General features: G+C 50.4%; 1 protein-coding gene across 1 annotated transcript; it reads left to right on the top strand.

Moving 5' to 3' along the window:
• Window positions 1-1494: 1494 nt before the first annotated feature.
• On the top strand, window positions 1495-16767 carry ASPVEDRAFT_31498 (uncharacterized protein; the record flags this gene model as incomplete). Its single annotated transcript, XM_040810485.1, has 8 exons — window positions 1495-1986; window positions 2044-2460; window positions 2517-2819; window positions 2874-11208; window positions 11264-11640; window positions 11699-12359; window positions 12403-14039; window positions 14095-16767. 8 exons carry the CDS (start codon window positions 1495-1497, stop codon window positions 16765-16767), a joined length of 14895 nt encoding a protein of 4964 aa, XP_040670849.1.
• Window positions 16768-17027: the final 260 nt, after the last annotated feature.

The raw sequence follows: 17027 nt of genomic DNA, 5'->3' as shown, positions 1-17027 counted from the left end.
CTCATGGCGTGCCGTTTTTAGAAGCCATGGGATTATTTTCCGCCCTCATCGTCGATATACGAGAAATAAGATGCAGGTTGCATATAGCAGGAACAGCCAATACTTGTTCGCCTTAACTGCCCAGCTCATCCGACACCACATTCCAGCTAAGGCAAGGGAGCAGAGGACACTCCCTCCAGCCAACCGGAACACAATAACGACACGGAACACGACCCGTTGACTAAAATAAAGCAGCTCCGATCAATCTTAGTGGACCTGTGCATCTGCCGCGTGCTGACTATGATTGATCGGGTGTCTCTCCGCTGGGCTGTGTCAAGCCCTACGGCAGGCTTAATGCCTCCATTTGCAGGCTTCGAGCATGCATTATTTTGGCCCCATTTTGGCAAGAATCAGGTCAATCTGGCTTGGCTACAGGCCATGGCGATTCTCTGTGGATCGTATTCGTGTGGGTGGTGCCGGTGTGTCATGCCGACGGCACCACGCAGATAGAAGGCATCTAACCGACTGTGGATGAGGTATCAACAGTTCTATTCGGAACTGGCTGTTAGCCAACTCTCGCTGTCTCTTGCCGTTTCGGCCGGATTGCAAAGGATCCGACTAACAGCGAATATTGGACCTGGATATCCGCAGCAAGTAATAGGTGGAGTCAATGTGCAAGTACAAGTCCGTCTTCCCGTGACTACCGTTAACAAACATGGAAAATGAAGCTACAATTTCCTCATTTTCAAGAGAATAGCACCAGAGCCTTGATGTCACAAAACTGCCCCGCAAATTTATTTTTGGAATCTTGGTGGAGGGCTGCGGCCTGCAATCGGATACGAGGTCGCCCTCCAATGGAGATGCACCTGTCAAGCTCTGCAGAGGTTTGTCGAATACGAATATCCATTTCGGCTAGTAACCTATCAGAAATTGTTTACCGACAAGACGTGGACTGCCGTAATGGATACCGATACTTCGGGGTAAAGGGAAAGAGGCTTTGAATCATTAAAGTTCACGAGTTCGTATCGCATCGACCTGGCTTTGCATCTTGCCCGCCATTTGCTTTTACCCGACTGGTGACCCTTTTTTTAGAAACAGAAAGAATGAAGATGGAGAAACTGCTTGCTGCTGCTAGTAGTTGGTACTCACTAGGTGCTGGAATAGCTTGGAGCTCGACCGATAGATAATGCAGCTGGAAGCCGACGATCAGGCAGATCAACCACGATCTATACTTCGACTTTGGTCCTCAGTGCCTTCAACTTTCTATACTCAATTTGAGCGAGCGACATTCAACGTTTATTGCATCTCATACTAGACTTTATCTTGTGCACAATCTTCTATCATACTTCTCCTATACCACCTCACTTGCGCATATACCCACACCAATATCCTGCACAAGTTTAACGACGCCAACGCCTCTCCAATCTGCTTACCAACAAAGGCAAAAGCATACTGCATATACCGCCTCAAAATACTGATATACTCCCTCGTTGATACCCTCTCAATACCTAAACAATGGCCCCAATTACCCCTTGCTGTTTGCCCAGGTTCGGCTCAGTCACCGAACTGTCACAAAGACCAATGTCCCTCCGCATCAATCCCAATGCTGGCGATGATGCTCACTTGTTGTCAGCGTGGCGTGACAACAAGCTGTGTGCAGTCATCCAAGTTACCTGGGGTCTGATTCTTAGGTGTTACACGGGTTCTGACGATGTCTGCTTTGGCTATCGATATGTGGACGCTAATGAGCAGATCAACCCCACCGAAGGATCATCCAACACAATGCAACCAACCACGGTGCAGTTGGTGATAAACGAAGGAGAATCCGTCAAAACGATGCTTGCTGGAGCCAATGGAGCAACTGTTGTTGACGAAGGCCGAAATGCCATCGTTGACAGCTACCGGCTCTACAACAGCGTTGTCCTGATCCGTTCGTACAGACCTGACTCTCAGGGAACTGTGGAGCGGTCGGGCGTTTCTCCCTTGACCCTGACTCTCCCGCAAGAGGTATGTGAACATTCTGAAATGCTGCTCTGCGCGATAGCCCTAAAATCTCGGTTACAGTGCCTCCTACGACTTCACGTTAAGGTTATTCGCGACAATGTCCGCATGTTCCTCGAATGGCGGAATGATGGCATGTCAATGGAACATGTGAAAGGTATCGCTACTCTTTTCCAAAACCTACTGACCAAGGTGCTCTCACCGGAGGATATCCCGGTGAGCAACTTGAATTATTTTACAGACCCAGATTCCCAGCGGATCAGCACTTGGAATGGTCCTGAGCCCCAGGTGCATGATCGTTGCATCCATGATATTATTAGAGAACAAGTTATTTCCCGCCCCCACGACGAGGCTATCTGTGCCTGGGATGGAAGTCTCTCCTATCGGGAGTTTGACCAAGAAGCAACCAAATTAGCCTACCACCTGCAGGAGCTCGGGGTTGGACCCGAAGTGCTTGTTCCCCTCTGCTTCGACAAATCTGTGAGTATAGGTCCCACTGCCTGCTGTTCTGCATGTCTAACGGAACATACACCTAGATGTGGTACTTTGTGGCTCTGCTCGCGGTTTTGAAAGCTGGAGGAGCTTTCGTTCCGCTCGATCCCAAGCACCCACCAGCTCGACTTCAGTCACTCATCAAAAAGGTGAATGCGAGGCTTGTGCTATGCTCCGAGTGGCACGCAGACCGCCTACTCGGCCTGACCGAAGTTGTCATTCCGCTATCACAAATGACTTTTGATCGCATTCCATCGGCACCAGTTGGTTTCATTTCCTCGGATGAAGTAAACTGTAGTAATGCTGCATATGTCATTTTTACTTCTGGATCGACTGGAGAACCTAAGGTCGGTGGCACTTACTGATGTGGTTTAATGATAGGAAACTGACATTTATCGCAGGGCACACTACTTGAGCATCGTGCATATTGCTCTAGCGCCATGGTCCACGGCCCCAGGCTTTTAATCTTCCCAGACTCAAGGGTGCTGCAGTTTGCCGCTCACACATTTGATGCGAGTTTGGCTGAATCAATTTCGCCTCTTATGCATGGGGCTTGCGTCTGCATCCCGAACGAAGAGGATCGGTTGAATGACATCGTCGGTGCCGTAAAGCGGCTGCGCGCAAACTACGCCTCACTTACCCCATCTTTCATTGAATTCATCGAGCCCTCTATGATCCCAGAGGTGAAAACCTTGATTCTTGCTGGTGAAGCAATGAGCGAAACCCACCGCACCAAATGGTCAACTATCAACTTGGTCAATGGATTTGGTCCCACCGAGGCTTCAGTAACTGCGGCTATTAATTCCAAAGTTACCGCCACTACCGACTGCAGAGACATTGGCCTACCACTGAACACTCGCTGCTGGATTGTCAACCCTGAGGATCACAATCAGCTTGCCCCTGTTGGTGCTGTAGGAGAAATGCTGCTGGAAGGCCCGACTCTAGCACGAGGATACATCAACAATCCGTCGAAGACCGCGGAGGCGTTTGTTTACAACCCGCAGTTTGTGAGGTGCATTCCCAACTCCAACCAAGGACGCCGTCGGTTTTACAAGACAGGGGATCTTGTGCGATACAATAGCGATATCGGCTCCTTGACATACATCGGCCGAAAGGACAACCAGGTTAAGCTCCACGGCCAGCGAGTGGAATTGGGTGAAGTAGAAGCTTGTCTGACATCAGACGCTCTTGTCAAACACTGCGTTGTGTTTCTACCCAAGGCAGGCTACGCCCAGGGCAAGCTCACGGCGGTCTTGTCTCTCACCCACGGTGATGGCCGGCAAAGCAAAGGAGAGCCACTGGAACTAATCCCACGAGAGATCCACAAGCAATCAGTTTCAGCCCTCAGGGAGAGGCTATCAGGTCGTCTACCTACATATATGGTACCTGCGATTTGGATATCGGTGGGCGATATGCCATTCCTTCCTTCAAGGAAACTTGACCGCAAGGGCATCCTGGCCTGGCTAAGCGGTATTAACCGCAATCCATATCTAGCCGAAACGGCACAAGCAACAGCCGACGCTGCAGTTGCACCAGTAAACGATGTGGAAAGCAAGCTCGTCCAGGTTTGGAGCCGGCTTCTGAATATTCCTCCTGAACAGGTCCCCTTGCATGAGAGTTTCTTGAAGCTTGGTGGTGATTCTATTTCAGCGATGACCTGCATGAACCTGTGTAAGAAACACGGAGTTACAGTCACCATGCAAGACGTTATTCGGAGCTCATCTATCAGGGATTTGGCCTCTCGAGCCCAAGTAACATCAAATATACCCTCTGCCTCTCACGAGGAGAAAGCCGAGGTGCCATTTCCCCTCTCACCAATTCAAGCTCTTCACTTCAAAGTTCGTCGAGAGGGCCAGGGATACTTTAACCAAAGTATCCTAACTCGGCTTAACCGACCCATCGAGGCTGACAGCCTGCGGAAGGCAATCGATTCATTGGTGCGTAAGCACTCGATGCTTCGTGCTCGCTTCGAAATTTCGTCATCCGACAATGAAATAAAACAGCGCATCACAAACGACGTCACTGGCTCGTACCGATGGTCCCATCATCATGTCGACTCCGAAAGCGATATTGATCCTATTGTTGCTGCTAGTCAGGGATCCATTTCTTGCTTTTCTGGACCCCTTTTTGCTATCGATCTCGTCGATGTCAGAGGTAGGAGGCAAGTTCTGTCGATGGTTGCACACCACCTCGTTGTCGATATTGTTTCCTGGAGGGTGATCCTGCAAGATCTGGAAGACACTCTCTTGAACCCTTCCCAAAACCTAGCTCCATATATGCCATTCCAGACTTGGCTTGAGTTACAAAGCCAGCACACGAAGCGAATTGAAGAACAGGAACCGGAGTTAGAGACGTTACCCGCCGCGGACTTCAACTACTGGGGGCTCGCACCAGCGGATATTGTTTATGGTGATGTTAGCTGCGCATCATTTTGCTTGGACGAGAATACAACGTCGCGCCTCATGTCTGACTGCCATGCACCTCTTCAGACTGAGCCTGTCGACCTCCTGCTGGGTGCCATGTTATTCAGCTTTGGCCAGACATTTGTCGACCGACCCCTGCCTGTCATTTACAATGAGGGCCACGGTCGGGAACCATGGGATACTGCAATTGACATCTCACGGACCGTCGGGTGGTTTACTACACTTTACCCCATTATGATAGAGAGCCCGAAGGATGCGGTTGAGGCTCTCATCCGGGTGAAAGACCGTCGCAGAAAGGTGTCTGACAATGGTCGCTCGTCCTTTTCGCGTCGAACTCTTCAACAATCGTCAAGCCAATGTGCCCATGACTGCCCAATGGAAATAAACCTTAACTATCTCGGGCAGCACAGGGACCTCCAAAGGGCTGATGGCCTCTTTCAGCTTGCAGAGCAGATGGTTGGTGAGACCCGAGAAGGAGGTGGCTCTGCTGACTTTGGTCGTGATACACCTCGCTTTTCCCTCTTTGAGATTTCCGCGGCGGTGGTCAATGGCCAACTGCGATTTGTGTTCTCCTTCAGCGCCTCTATGAAACGCAAAGACGATGTCCAGCGCTGGGTAAGATCTTTCCAGGACGTTCTGGAATCCTTGGCGATACAGTTGCCCACCCTGCCGCTTCAGCGAACCCTAAGCGACTTCCCTCTCATGACGATGACCTACCCAGAACTTTCCTTGTTGCAGACACAGAAGCTGCGCCGGCATGGAATACACTCAATGGATGAAGTGGAAGATATATACCCTTGCTCCAAGATGCAACAAGGTGTGCTTTTGAGCCAAGCCCGAGACCCCATGCTTTACGCTGTTTCAGGTACCTGGGAGATCCGAGCAGGGCCCAACGCGTCCCAGCCTGATGTGCAGCGTTTGGTGGACGCATGGAATAAAGTGGTTGACCGCCACGCTATGTTGCGTACAGTATTTGCTACTGGGCTTAGCCGACGTCACCCGTTTAGCCACATTGTTCTGAAGAAATACACGTCGACTCCAGTGCTTCTTCGGTGCACCAATGATCAGGATATCATTTCGGTGTTCAAGGAACAATCACCGGCAGACTACCGCTCAGCAAAGCCGGCTCATCGTCTTACGATCTGCCAGAGCGCCTCTGGAACCACTGCCTGCAAACTGGAGCTTAGCCATGCAGCTATGGACGGTAATTCTATCTCACTATTGCTCCACGACCTCCGAAGCGCGTATGGCGGTGGCTTAGATCAGAGAAGGAGGCCCCTGTTCAAGGATTTCCTGCTCTTGCAACGTCAGCCAAATAAACAAGGGATCAGTCACTGGTGCGACTATTTGTCTGGCTTACAGCCTTGCCACCTACCGTCGGACATGAACAAGACGACCGGGCGTAAAACTCTCCAGTCCATCCGCCTCGATTTTACTGATTTCAATAAACTGCAGTCATTCTGCTCGGCCAACAATATTACCGTGGCCAATGCGTTTAATGCTGCATGGAGTCTTACTTTGGCTGAGTTTTGTCAGACAAAGGAGGTATGTTTCAGCTACCTTACCTCGTTGAGAGATGCCCCGGTCCCTGAAATCGAATCCATGGTCGGCCCGATTATAAACCTTTTACCATGCCGTCTAAGAATCGCCTCACCCGACGTTGCTGAGATCGCACGACGTATTCAGGACGACTATATGGTGAACTATGCATACCGCGACGTCTCGCTGATCGATATACAACACGCCATGAAGTCATCCAGAGTGTCGCTATTCAACACCGGTGTTTCATATAGAAAACTCCCAAGTGAAAGCGGAGATGAATCATCGATGCAGTTCAAACCCGTTGGACGTATCCATGACCCTGCAGAGGTTGCCGTATACATTAACGTTGAAGCCACCGACAGCGATGCCCAACTCGACTTGAACTACTGGAGTCATTGGCTGTCGGACGCCAAAGCTGAAAAAGTTGCGGATTGTTTCCTCCGATCATTATCAGAAATGGCCAGTAAAGCGACCTTAAAATCAATTGAGAGGCCGGCTTCTTTATCGGATGATATCACACAATTTGGTCAACGAAGTAGACCTGCGGCACCAGAACCCACCCATTGCGTCCAGGCTCTCATCGAATCACAGGCAGAAAAAACCCCAGATGGCTTGGCTATCGCGACTGGGAAACGAGACCTGACTTATGGACTGCTGAACGAGTTCTCATCCGCTTTAGCTAACTACCTAATCAACTTAGGGGTGTTTCCTGGGATAGAGGTGCCGATTAGCTTCGACAACTCCGACTCTCCATGGGCTATAATTACAATCCTAGCAATTTGGAAGGCAGGTGCAATCTGCGTCCCCCTTGAGATGGATGCCCTATCGGAAGACGCCCACGCTTGGATGCAGGAAGCGGATCTTCAGGTTGCCATGTCCTCCCTGAACAGGGCAGAGTCTCTCGAGGAAATCACTCCCTATGTTATTCCGGTCACATATGAATTCCTTGAGGCCCTGGAGACCGGAGACTATGTCTCTCACAACACACCGCTAACAGACTCGGCCTACATTGCATTCCCACGAGAGCTGTCAAAACGCATTGTGCTCAATCACCGCGAGGTTGCAGTCAGCTGCCTTTCGACCGAGGAGGGGTATGTTCTGAATCAATGCCCCGCTACCCCGGAACTTGATAGTGTATCAAGCTACGAGTTTTTGGTCAAAACGTTCGGTACCCTTAGCCGCGGTGATTCTCTCTCTGCGCCAAGGAGCACGAGTGACCTGGTTCCCAAGGAACATCTGCTCCCATCTACACCACTTGTCCCTACGGCCACGGATGTACATGAGGCTAGTAACACTAGTCCAAACATTAGCAGTATTGGTACTCCTGCCTTGACGCCTCGCCACTCACAGTCAAGTCTCAGTTCTGTCTCCGAGATCGAGAATCGCGATAGCCACGCAAACAAGGACTCGGCAGAAACAAAACTTCGACGTATTTGGGCTGAGGTATTGGAAATCGATCCTGAGGACATCAACGGTGACGACAGTTTCTTCGAGCTAGGGGGTGACTCTTTGACGGCCATGAGCCTTGGAAGCGCCGCTCGAGCAGACGGACTCACGATAACGGTTGCTGATATCTTCGCTTATCCAGAGTTAAAGGACATGGTCAAGTGCTGTGAGACCGTTGAGATTCCCGTTAAGTCATCCCAAATAATTAAGCCATTTAGCCTTCTACTGGGTACCATAAACCGCGAAGAGCTGCTTGCCGAAGTGGCGAGTATCTGCGGCGTTTCGAAGTCCACAATATGCGATGTGTATCCATGCAGTGCACTCCAAGAAGGCCTGATCACTGCGTCATTTCGACAACCGGGGGCTTACGTCGCGAATCCCGTTTTGAAACTTGCACACAACGTCGATATTGACACGTTCAAGGCAGCCTGGCAGAAGACTGTTGACGAAATCGATATCCTCAGAACAAGAATTATCCATACTGCCGCTGCGAACTTTGTTCAAGCCGTCCTGAAACCTTCGCCAATTGACTGGGACCAGAGTGCATCTGATGTTGCTACTCGTCATGGAGGGCACTTGGCCGGGTATCGCATCATGGACACTGGATATTCACGGACATTCACCTGGTCTATTCACCACTCAATCTATGATGGATGGAGCTTGCCTCTCGTGTTTGGGAAGGTAGAAGAAAACTATTCGATTTGTCAGAATGCTTCACGGCCATCAGTTGGCAAGCAGATGGTTCCTTACAGCGCTTTTATCGACCACCTTCAGAAGCGTGATGTAGCGGCATCTGAAAACTTCTGGCGAACTTACCTACGCGATATCTCAGCGCCCCCATTCCCTGACATAAGAAGTGCCGGAGTGTCCAAAGTCATCTCCTCGAACCGCCTTCAAGTTAGCACCCACATTACTCCCCAGAGGAAGGATGTCACACTCCCGGCTTTGGTAAGAGCGGCTTGGGCAATTGTCCTTTCTCTGCACACTGAATCCGGGGATGTTTGTTTTGGAGAAACAATCATGGGGCGAAATATCGAAGTCTCTGGCGCTGCGGAGATTGCGGGCCCGCTGCTTACCACGGTGCCGACTCGAATTGCTGTTGATTCCAGTATGAAGGTAACCGAATACCTTGAGCGTGTGCATCAATCTACAGCTACAATTATTCCTCATCAGCACGTCGGACTCCAGCGTATCAGGAAGCTAAGCGAAGATGCCCGCAAGGCTTGCGACTTCCAAAGCCTCCTAGTCATCCAGACTGCCATGAAGGAGATGGATTCAGGCATTTGGTCTGTCGAAACTACCGAGACAAACCAAGAATTCTTCACGTACCCACTCACAGTCGAATGCAAAGTGTCCGAAACGGTGAATCTTACTGCGTACTTTGATGATCGGGTGATTCCAGCCTCGCGTCTCAAACGAGTCTTGGGGCAGTTCAGTGTCGTGTTGAACCAGCTTGCTGCTTCTCCGCAGTTTGATACCAAGCTTCTTTCTGACCTGGAGGTAGTTTCCGAAGATGACCGTACAGATATGGAGGCATGGAATCGTGAGAAACCAACGTTCGTGAACCGAACCATCCACGAACTTGTCAATGACCAGCGGTTGAAATACCCTGACTCGCCATCCGTAGCATCCTGGGACGGCAACCTATCGTACGAAGAGCTCCTTGACACGGCCTCCGAATTTGCAAAACATCTTTCAGGACTGGGTGTTGGTCCCGAAATGCTTGTCCCGATATGCATGGACAAGTCCGTTTGGATGATCGTGACGATAATGAGCATCCTTATTGCAGGTGGTGCATTCGTTCCCTTGGATCCTGCGCACCCCGTCTCCAGACACGAGGAGATCTTGGAGGAAACCGGAGCAAAGATATTGCTGTGCACACCAAAGTACCAGAGCCGCTACCTTGGTAAGGTAGCAACGGTGCTAGGCGTGGACCAGAGAACAGTGAAATCATACCAGGCTTCCCCTGCGAGTGTTTCCATGCGTGCCACCAGTTCCAATGTTGCATACGCGATCTTCACCTCCGGCTCAACTGGTAGACCAAAGGGCATTATTATCGAGCACCGGGCATTTACGAGCAGTACCATGGCATATGGTCCCATAATTCACCTGAAGCCTGGCATTCGCGTCTTCCAATTCGCATCTCTCACCTTTGATGCAGCGGTCATGGAAATCTTAGGCACCTTGATATTCGGTGGCTGTGTTTGCATCCCTAGCGACGAAGAGCGCTTGAATGACATATCAGGCGCTATCAAACGCTTGGATGCTTCTTGGCTTTTCTGCACCCCTTCACTGGCCAGCATTATGGAGCCATCGTCAGTCCCCTCACTGAAAGTCATTGTGTGTGGCGGGGAAATGATGTCGCACGAGGCTATGACCAAGTGGTCAGACAAAGTCCACTTCATCAATGCATACGGCCCAACTGAGACATCCGTCTACGCCACATTCAACCCGAATATCGGCAAAGACCGCAACCCGGCTAATATTGGTAAAACCATCCCATCTACTCACGCCTGGATTGTGGACCCGAACAACCATGACCGTTTGTACCCTGTGGGAACAGTTGGGGAGCTTGCATTGGAAGGCCCAGTGCTTGCACGGGAATATCTCAAAAACCCTGAAAAGACTGCAAGTGCCTTCATAACGAACCCTAAGTGGGCACGAGCCAAAGCCCACGGCAAATCCAATCGTCGTATCTATCTCACGGGCGACCTAGCACGCCTGACCGTCGATGGGTCACTTGAATACGTCGGTCGTAAAGACAATCAAGTGAAACTCCATGGGCAACGGATGGAGCTGGGAGAGATCGAATACCGACTTCATGAACACCCACATGTACGACACGTCGTGATTGTTCTCCCCAAGGCAGGGCGCCTACAAAAGCGCCTGGTCGCCATCCTTTCTCTGAACAGCCTGTCCACCGAGACTAGCCTTATATCCTCTGCCGGCTGCAGCCTCGTTGCAGAACACTTAATGGAGCAACAGGGTATGGCTGAGCTAATGGAGGTCCAAGGTAACCTCGCCAGCCAACTTCCACCTTATATGGTACCCCAAACGTGGGCGGTCATCGACTCGCTTCCAATGCTTGTTTCCGGCAAGATTGATAGGAAGAAGATCACTAGTTGGGTTGAGGCCGTGGATGATACCACATATAACAGAGTGATGAGAGGTTACGACAAACTCAAGCGCAGCAAGGCCGCTGTGTCAAGAACATCCGTATCGCGCAAGAAAGATGACACATTGTCCGTTTTGCAGGAAATATTAGCCCATGTTCTCAATACCCCAGCAGATAAGATTGACGTTGGCATGCCATTTACCAGTATAGGTGAGTATCAAGCAGTATTATTATCTTCCTGTGTGTGTCGCTGATAGAGTTCAAGGTGGCGACAGTATCACCGGAATGGCCCTTGTCTCCCATGCTCGCAAACGTGGTATTACCCTTTCGCTTCTCGGTATTCTTCAGGCAACGTCGGTGAAAGAACTAGCGAAGGCTGCTGAGACGGGTGTTAAGAGTCTGAACCAAACCGAAGATTCTGATAGTTGGTTTGATCTTTCCGCTATTCAAAAGTTTTACTTTGAGTATGCCGCGGAATTCAAAGGGTCAGCTCGCTTCAACCAAAGTATCACTCTACAACTGCCCCGTCGGATTGAACCCTCAGTTATCGCCAACGGACTCAATGCCATTACCAAAAGGCATGCTATGTTAAGAGCTCGATTCAGGCAGGTTAATGGAAGGTGGGAGCAGCAGATCATCGCAGTAAGTATCCAGACCTAATATTCCAGTCCCCTAGTTGTATCCTCTAACTCTATATTAGGCTGGTGAGCGTTGTTACAATTTCCAAGTCACTCCCTTGCGAGAGGAGCATGACCTTCAGCGCATGATTGCGATAACACAAAACAACATCGACCTTCAGAACGGCCCTGTTTTCGCCGCCAATTTATTCGAGGCCCCTGGCGTCGATCAGATCCTCTTCCTTGTCGCCAATCACTTATGTGTTGACATGGTATCGTGGCGCCTCATCCTTCAGGATCTCGAGGAGTTCGTTCACTCTGGCTCTCTTACACCCGACTGGCCGTTCCCATTCCAGAACTGGTGCGCGAAGCAACTTGAACACTGCAGAAAGGGCGACTACCAGAACCATCTCCCGTTTTCTCCAAAACCAGCCATGCCAGAGTACTGGGGCATGAAGAATGTCCCAAATTGCTATGGAGATGTGAAGATGAAGAAGTTCTCGTTGAGCACGAAGAAAACCGCTCTGGCGCTAGACAAGTGCCATGCACGCCTTAGAACTGAGCCACTAGACTTGTTTTTGGCCGTGCTGATGCACTCCTTCCGGAGGACCTTCGCTGATAGGGAAGTCCCAACTGTTTATAACGAAACCCATGGTAGACATCCCTGGGATGGTGATATCGACCTGTCAGGAACTGTCGGTTGGTTCACGTCCATATGCCCCCTTCCATCAACTCTGCCATCTGGTAAGTGCCCCACGATACGTTCGGATGATTTTGGAGCTAATAGAACCACCAGATGACATTATTGATACGCTCCGAATGGTCAAGGACGCGCGTCATAAGACCATCAATTTTGGGTCTTCCTTTTTCGCCCAGAGCGTCCTTGCACCCCAGAACGGAAATCAATCCTTACCAATGACCCTTCCGTTTGAGATTGTTTTCAATTACCTGGGCAAGCTCCAGCAGCTAGAGCGGAGTGACTCCTTGTTTCAACACTATGGTAGGGCCTATGATGAGAATGACTTCATGGTAGCCGGGGATATGGGTCCGCACACTCCTCGGTTCTCATTGTTTGAAGTCTCGGCGATCGTTATCCGAGACCAGCTCCAATTCTCGTTTACTTATAACAAGAATATGCAACACCAATCCCGGATCAGCCGTTGGATATCCGAGTGCGAGTCGACTCTTTATGAAGCACTCGACATTCTTCAGCATGACTCGCAGCTTGAAGCCATGCCCTCAGATTACCCGTTGTTGTCGACCTCACAAAAGAATCTGCAGGTACTCTTTAAAGAAACTCTACCAAAGCTCGGAGTCCACGACCGCGACCTCGTTGAAGACATATACCCTTGCTCGTCCATGCAGGAAGGGATTATGTTCAGCCAGCTCCGCGACCCCTCCGCCTACATTCTCCATACCATCTTCAACGTCAGGGACACACGAAACAACGAACCCATCAATATTCCACGGCTTCGCAAGGCATGGCAAATGGTGGTAAACCGCCATTCTATTCTGCGAACTATTTTCGTCGATAGTAACTCGAAGGATGGATCATTCGACCAAGTTGTTTTAAGGAATCTCCATGCTGACATGGTGGAGCTCGAATGCAACGACTCTAATATACTAGAGCAACTCAACAAGGTATCCCTTGGAGAGACAAACCGCAAACACGGTATGAAGCACTTGCACCAGGTCACTGTGTGCAAGGCATCCAACGGTGCGGCTATAATGAAGCTCGAGATGAATCATGCAATCATTGACGGAGCATCGGTTGGGGTCCTTCTGAGAGACTTTTCATTGGCATACGAGCGTCAACTCCCCACGCAGCCCGGCCCGTCTTATCGTGACTACATCGCACACATGCGCAGCCACGCCAGCGAAGACGGCCTTCAATTTTGGACTAAATATCTGCGTGGCGTTCAACCCTGTCATCTCCCAGCCTCTGGGCAAGGTACAAAGGAACTAAAGTCTGTCAAAATGGACTTCCACCGCTTTACAGAGTTAAGAAAGCTAGGTCAAAGAGAGTCAGTTACTCTCGCGAACTTGATACTTGCTGCATGGTCCATCGTGCTTCGGGAGTTCACGGGTACCCAGGACGTTTGCTTTGGTTACTTGTCTGCCGGACGTGATGCACCCGTTGCTGGTATCCAGGAGGCGGTTGGAATATTCATCAACATGCTCTGCTGCCGCGTGCAATTCTCACCGGGCCAGTCGCTAGCAGATACTTTCAAAGGAGTCCAGGATGACTTCTTCCGCAGCATTCCGTATCAATCCTGTTCATTGGCAAATGTACAGAGTGAGCTCGGCTTGGATGGCCAAATGCTATTCAACTCCGCTCTATCTATCCAGAATAAGATGCCGTCTGCTAATTCTGGGGCCGATGCATTGTCCTTTGATATCCAACAAGCGTATGACCCTAGCGAGGTAAGCGCGCCCCCTTATTCATATAGTAGTTTCCAGTACTGACCTCCAATACAAGTTCCCCGTCACGGTGAACGCGATGACCACGCAGGGCGGCGAGGGTATACTTCTCCGGTATTGGTCTACCGCTATATCGGATGAGCAGGCAAATCTCCTAGTGTCAGGAATCGCGCGAGTATTTGTTGCTTTTATCGAAAACTCATCAGGCACGGTTGAAACCGCCGGGAACCTTGTCGCCCCCGAGCCTCAACAACTCGGGCAGATGAGCGCTCAGGGCAGTCTTCGCCGGAGAAGCAGTGTCAGATCCAGATCTCCAAGGCTTTCAGTCAGCGATCCTCTTATCCAACAGCAGATCGATAAGCGGGTCAATGAGATCCTAAGCCGAGTTTTGAAGAAAGAGGACCTAGCCAAACTACAGGAACCCAGCCGTGATGAAACCACCCAACATCCAGCCAACACAATGTCCAATTCTGATTACCCAAGCGAAGTCCCGGTCTCGCCAGTCTCTCGTATGTCTTCCATACGCCGTCGTTTCTCAGTTATTTCTCGAACAAGCCGCCACCGAATGTCCATGGACCTCGAAAAGAAACTTTTGATGCTTTGGTCGTCGGCATTAAATCTACCCATCGACAGCATCGACCGACAGGACAGCTTCTTTAGTGTTGGGGGTGATAGCGTCAAAGCAATGAAGATGGCCAGCGCAGCTCGTGACGAGGGACTCGTAATGACTGTGGCAGATGTCTTTCGAAACCCAGTCTTTGACGATATGCTAGCCGTCATATATTCAACTGCTATTGTCCACACTGCTCCGATGGTCCCCAGTGAGGCCATTCAAGAGGAATACCACTCAGGGTCCAAAAAAGTTGGGGAAATCGTGGACGACAGCTTTCCCTCGGGCACGGTCTCCCGCCAGTCTCTTCATATTACGAATGTTCAGGACATGCCAATTGACTCGCTGCCTGACGATATCTGTCCCAAGGTCGGACTTTTCAAGGGAGGCATCGCCGACGTCCTTCCGGTGACTGATTTCCAAGCCATGTCTCTGACGGCCCAATTATTTGAATCCCGGTGGATGTTGAACTACTTCTACCTCGACGGCGAAGGGCAGCTTGACCTCAGACGGCTTCGCGAGAGCTGCGCCCGTATCGTTGATGCATTCGATATCCTTCGAACTGTCTTTGTGTGCTCAGGAGCCAATTTCTACCAGGTAATCCTCAAAAAGGTCCGGCCGTCTATCGCGATTTACGAGACTCAAACGGACCTCGACACCTTCACGGCTAGCTTGCAGCAGCGAGACCGGGACCAAGGCTTGCCGCAAGGCGAACAGTTTGTTCAATTTGTGGTGGCCAAGCGCCAGGGCACAAACCAACACCGTCTTCTCATTAGAATGTCGCACGCTCAATACGATGGCATGTGCGTTTCCAAAATCTTTGAAGCTCTTAAGCAAGGGTATGAGGGGGGCACTTTAGCCCCGGCTATGCCGTATTCCAGTTACATGCGCCTGCTACCAAGTTCCATTTCCGCCGACCATTACGAATACTGGACAAACCTCCTAAAGGGATCACGGATGACAGAAGTTGTGTCGCGAGATTATCCCAACAGATACCAGACTATGGGTGCCTCCACTGATGTTAGCACAACGATCAATATCGGCCAGAATTCAACGATCGGAAATATCACGGTTGGGACAATTGTCCAAGCGGCGTGGGCTCTTGCTCTTGCGCGATTATCTGCCGACGCCGATGTTATATTCGGTTTGACGACCAACGGGCGTAACGCATCTATTCTTGGAGTCCAAGATGTGGTTGGCCCCTGTCTCAACATTATCCCCGTGCGAGTGACATTTGGCAATAGATGGACTGGGCTTGATCTAATCAGATATCTCCAAGATCAGCTGGTTGCTACGATGCCTTACGAATCCCTTGGGTTCCGCGAAATCATCCAGCGTTGCACTGATTGGCATTGCAGCACATTCTTTTCGACCGCAGTTCTTCATCAGAACGTCGATTTTGAGGGTCAAATGAGTCTAGATAACACCCAGTATCGTGTCGGTGCGGCCGGGGCAGTCGACAACTTGGCTGATCTCACTCTGGTCTCCAAATCCCTAACACCGAACCAGATCAGCCTCACATTAGGATACTCCTCTACGGGGCCCATCACAGAGATTTTCGCATCTCGAGTACTTCATCTGGTGGCCGACACCATCGTCACCCTTACTACCAACCCTACTGCTCCGCTTCCATCGCCGACCACCCTCCGCTCCCTCCCTCCCCAAACTGTCCCTGATCTCCCCAGGATCCCTGACCACGAGATTCTAACTTCCCAATTGAAGAGTCAAAACATCTCCGACATCCTGCTGCATTCCGCCATCCTCAGCCGAACCTGGCAACAGGTTCTGCCTGCTATGCAATCCAACCAGAAGACATTCCAACTCGACACCTCTTTCTACGATTTGGGCGGTGACATCTTTGCTCTCGGTCAAGCAACATGGCTTCTCCAACAAGAAGGGTATCAAATCCGCATCGAGGACCTACTTGATCGACCCACGTTTCTGGGACATATGGCAGTACTGGCGCACGATGCTATGGGTCAGGCTCTCCACGAGGACTCGATCAATGCGCAGCGAGAAGAGGCTCCCACTCCGGCCGAGAAGGCCGAGAAGAAGGTTCGGTGGAAGAAGGCATTCGGTATTATGGGCAAGTTCTCCAAGAGGGAGAGTATTTCATCATAAGCATAAATTGCTTTTCATATGTTGTTGCATTTGGAACCTGGAGCTTCCCTCTTGCAAATTGCTTCCTTGTTTTGATTTTACTGTCAAACTTGTGTTTTTCATGTTTCCCTTTTAACTAGCTTTTTTGGACTGTTATTTAGCGTATTCAGTTTAGCGATTTCTAATTACAAATGGTAGATATTTATGTACCGGGTTCAATGAGTTACAATTGTTGCTCCTTCCTTATACAACAAAGTTCATCGTGTCCCCGGCTCTTTCCC

The sequence above is a fragment of the Aspergillus versicolor genome, assembly GCF_001890125.1.
Source record: "Aspergillus versicolor CBS 583.65 unplaced genomic scaffold ASPVEscaffold_8, whole genome shotgun sequence".
In the NCBI taxonomy this organism is placed as follows: Eukaryota; Fungi; Ascomycota; class Eurotiomycetes; order Eurotiales; family Aspergillaceae; genus Aspergillus; species Aspergillus versicolor.
Note: the sequence above shows the minus strand (reverse complement) of the source record. Positions and strands in the feature narration are given on the sequence as shown.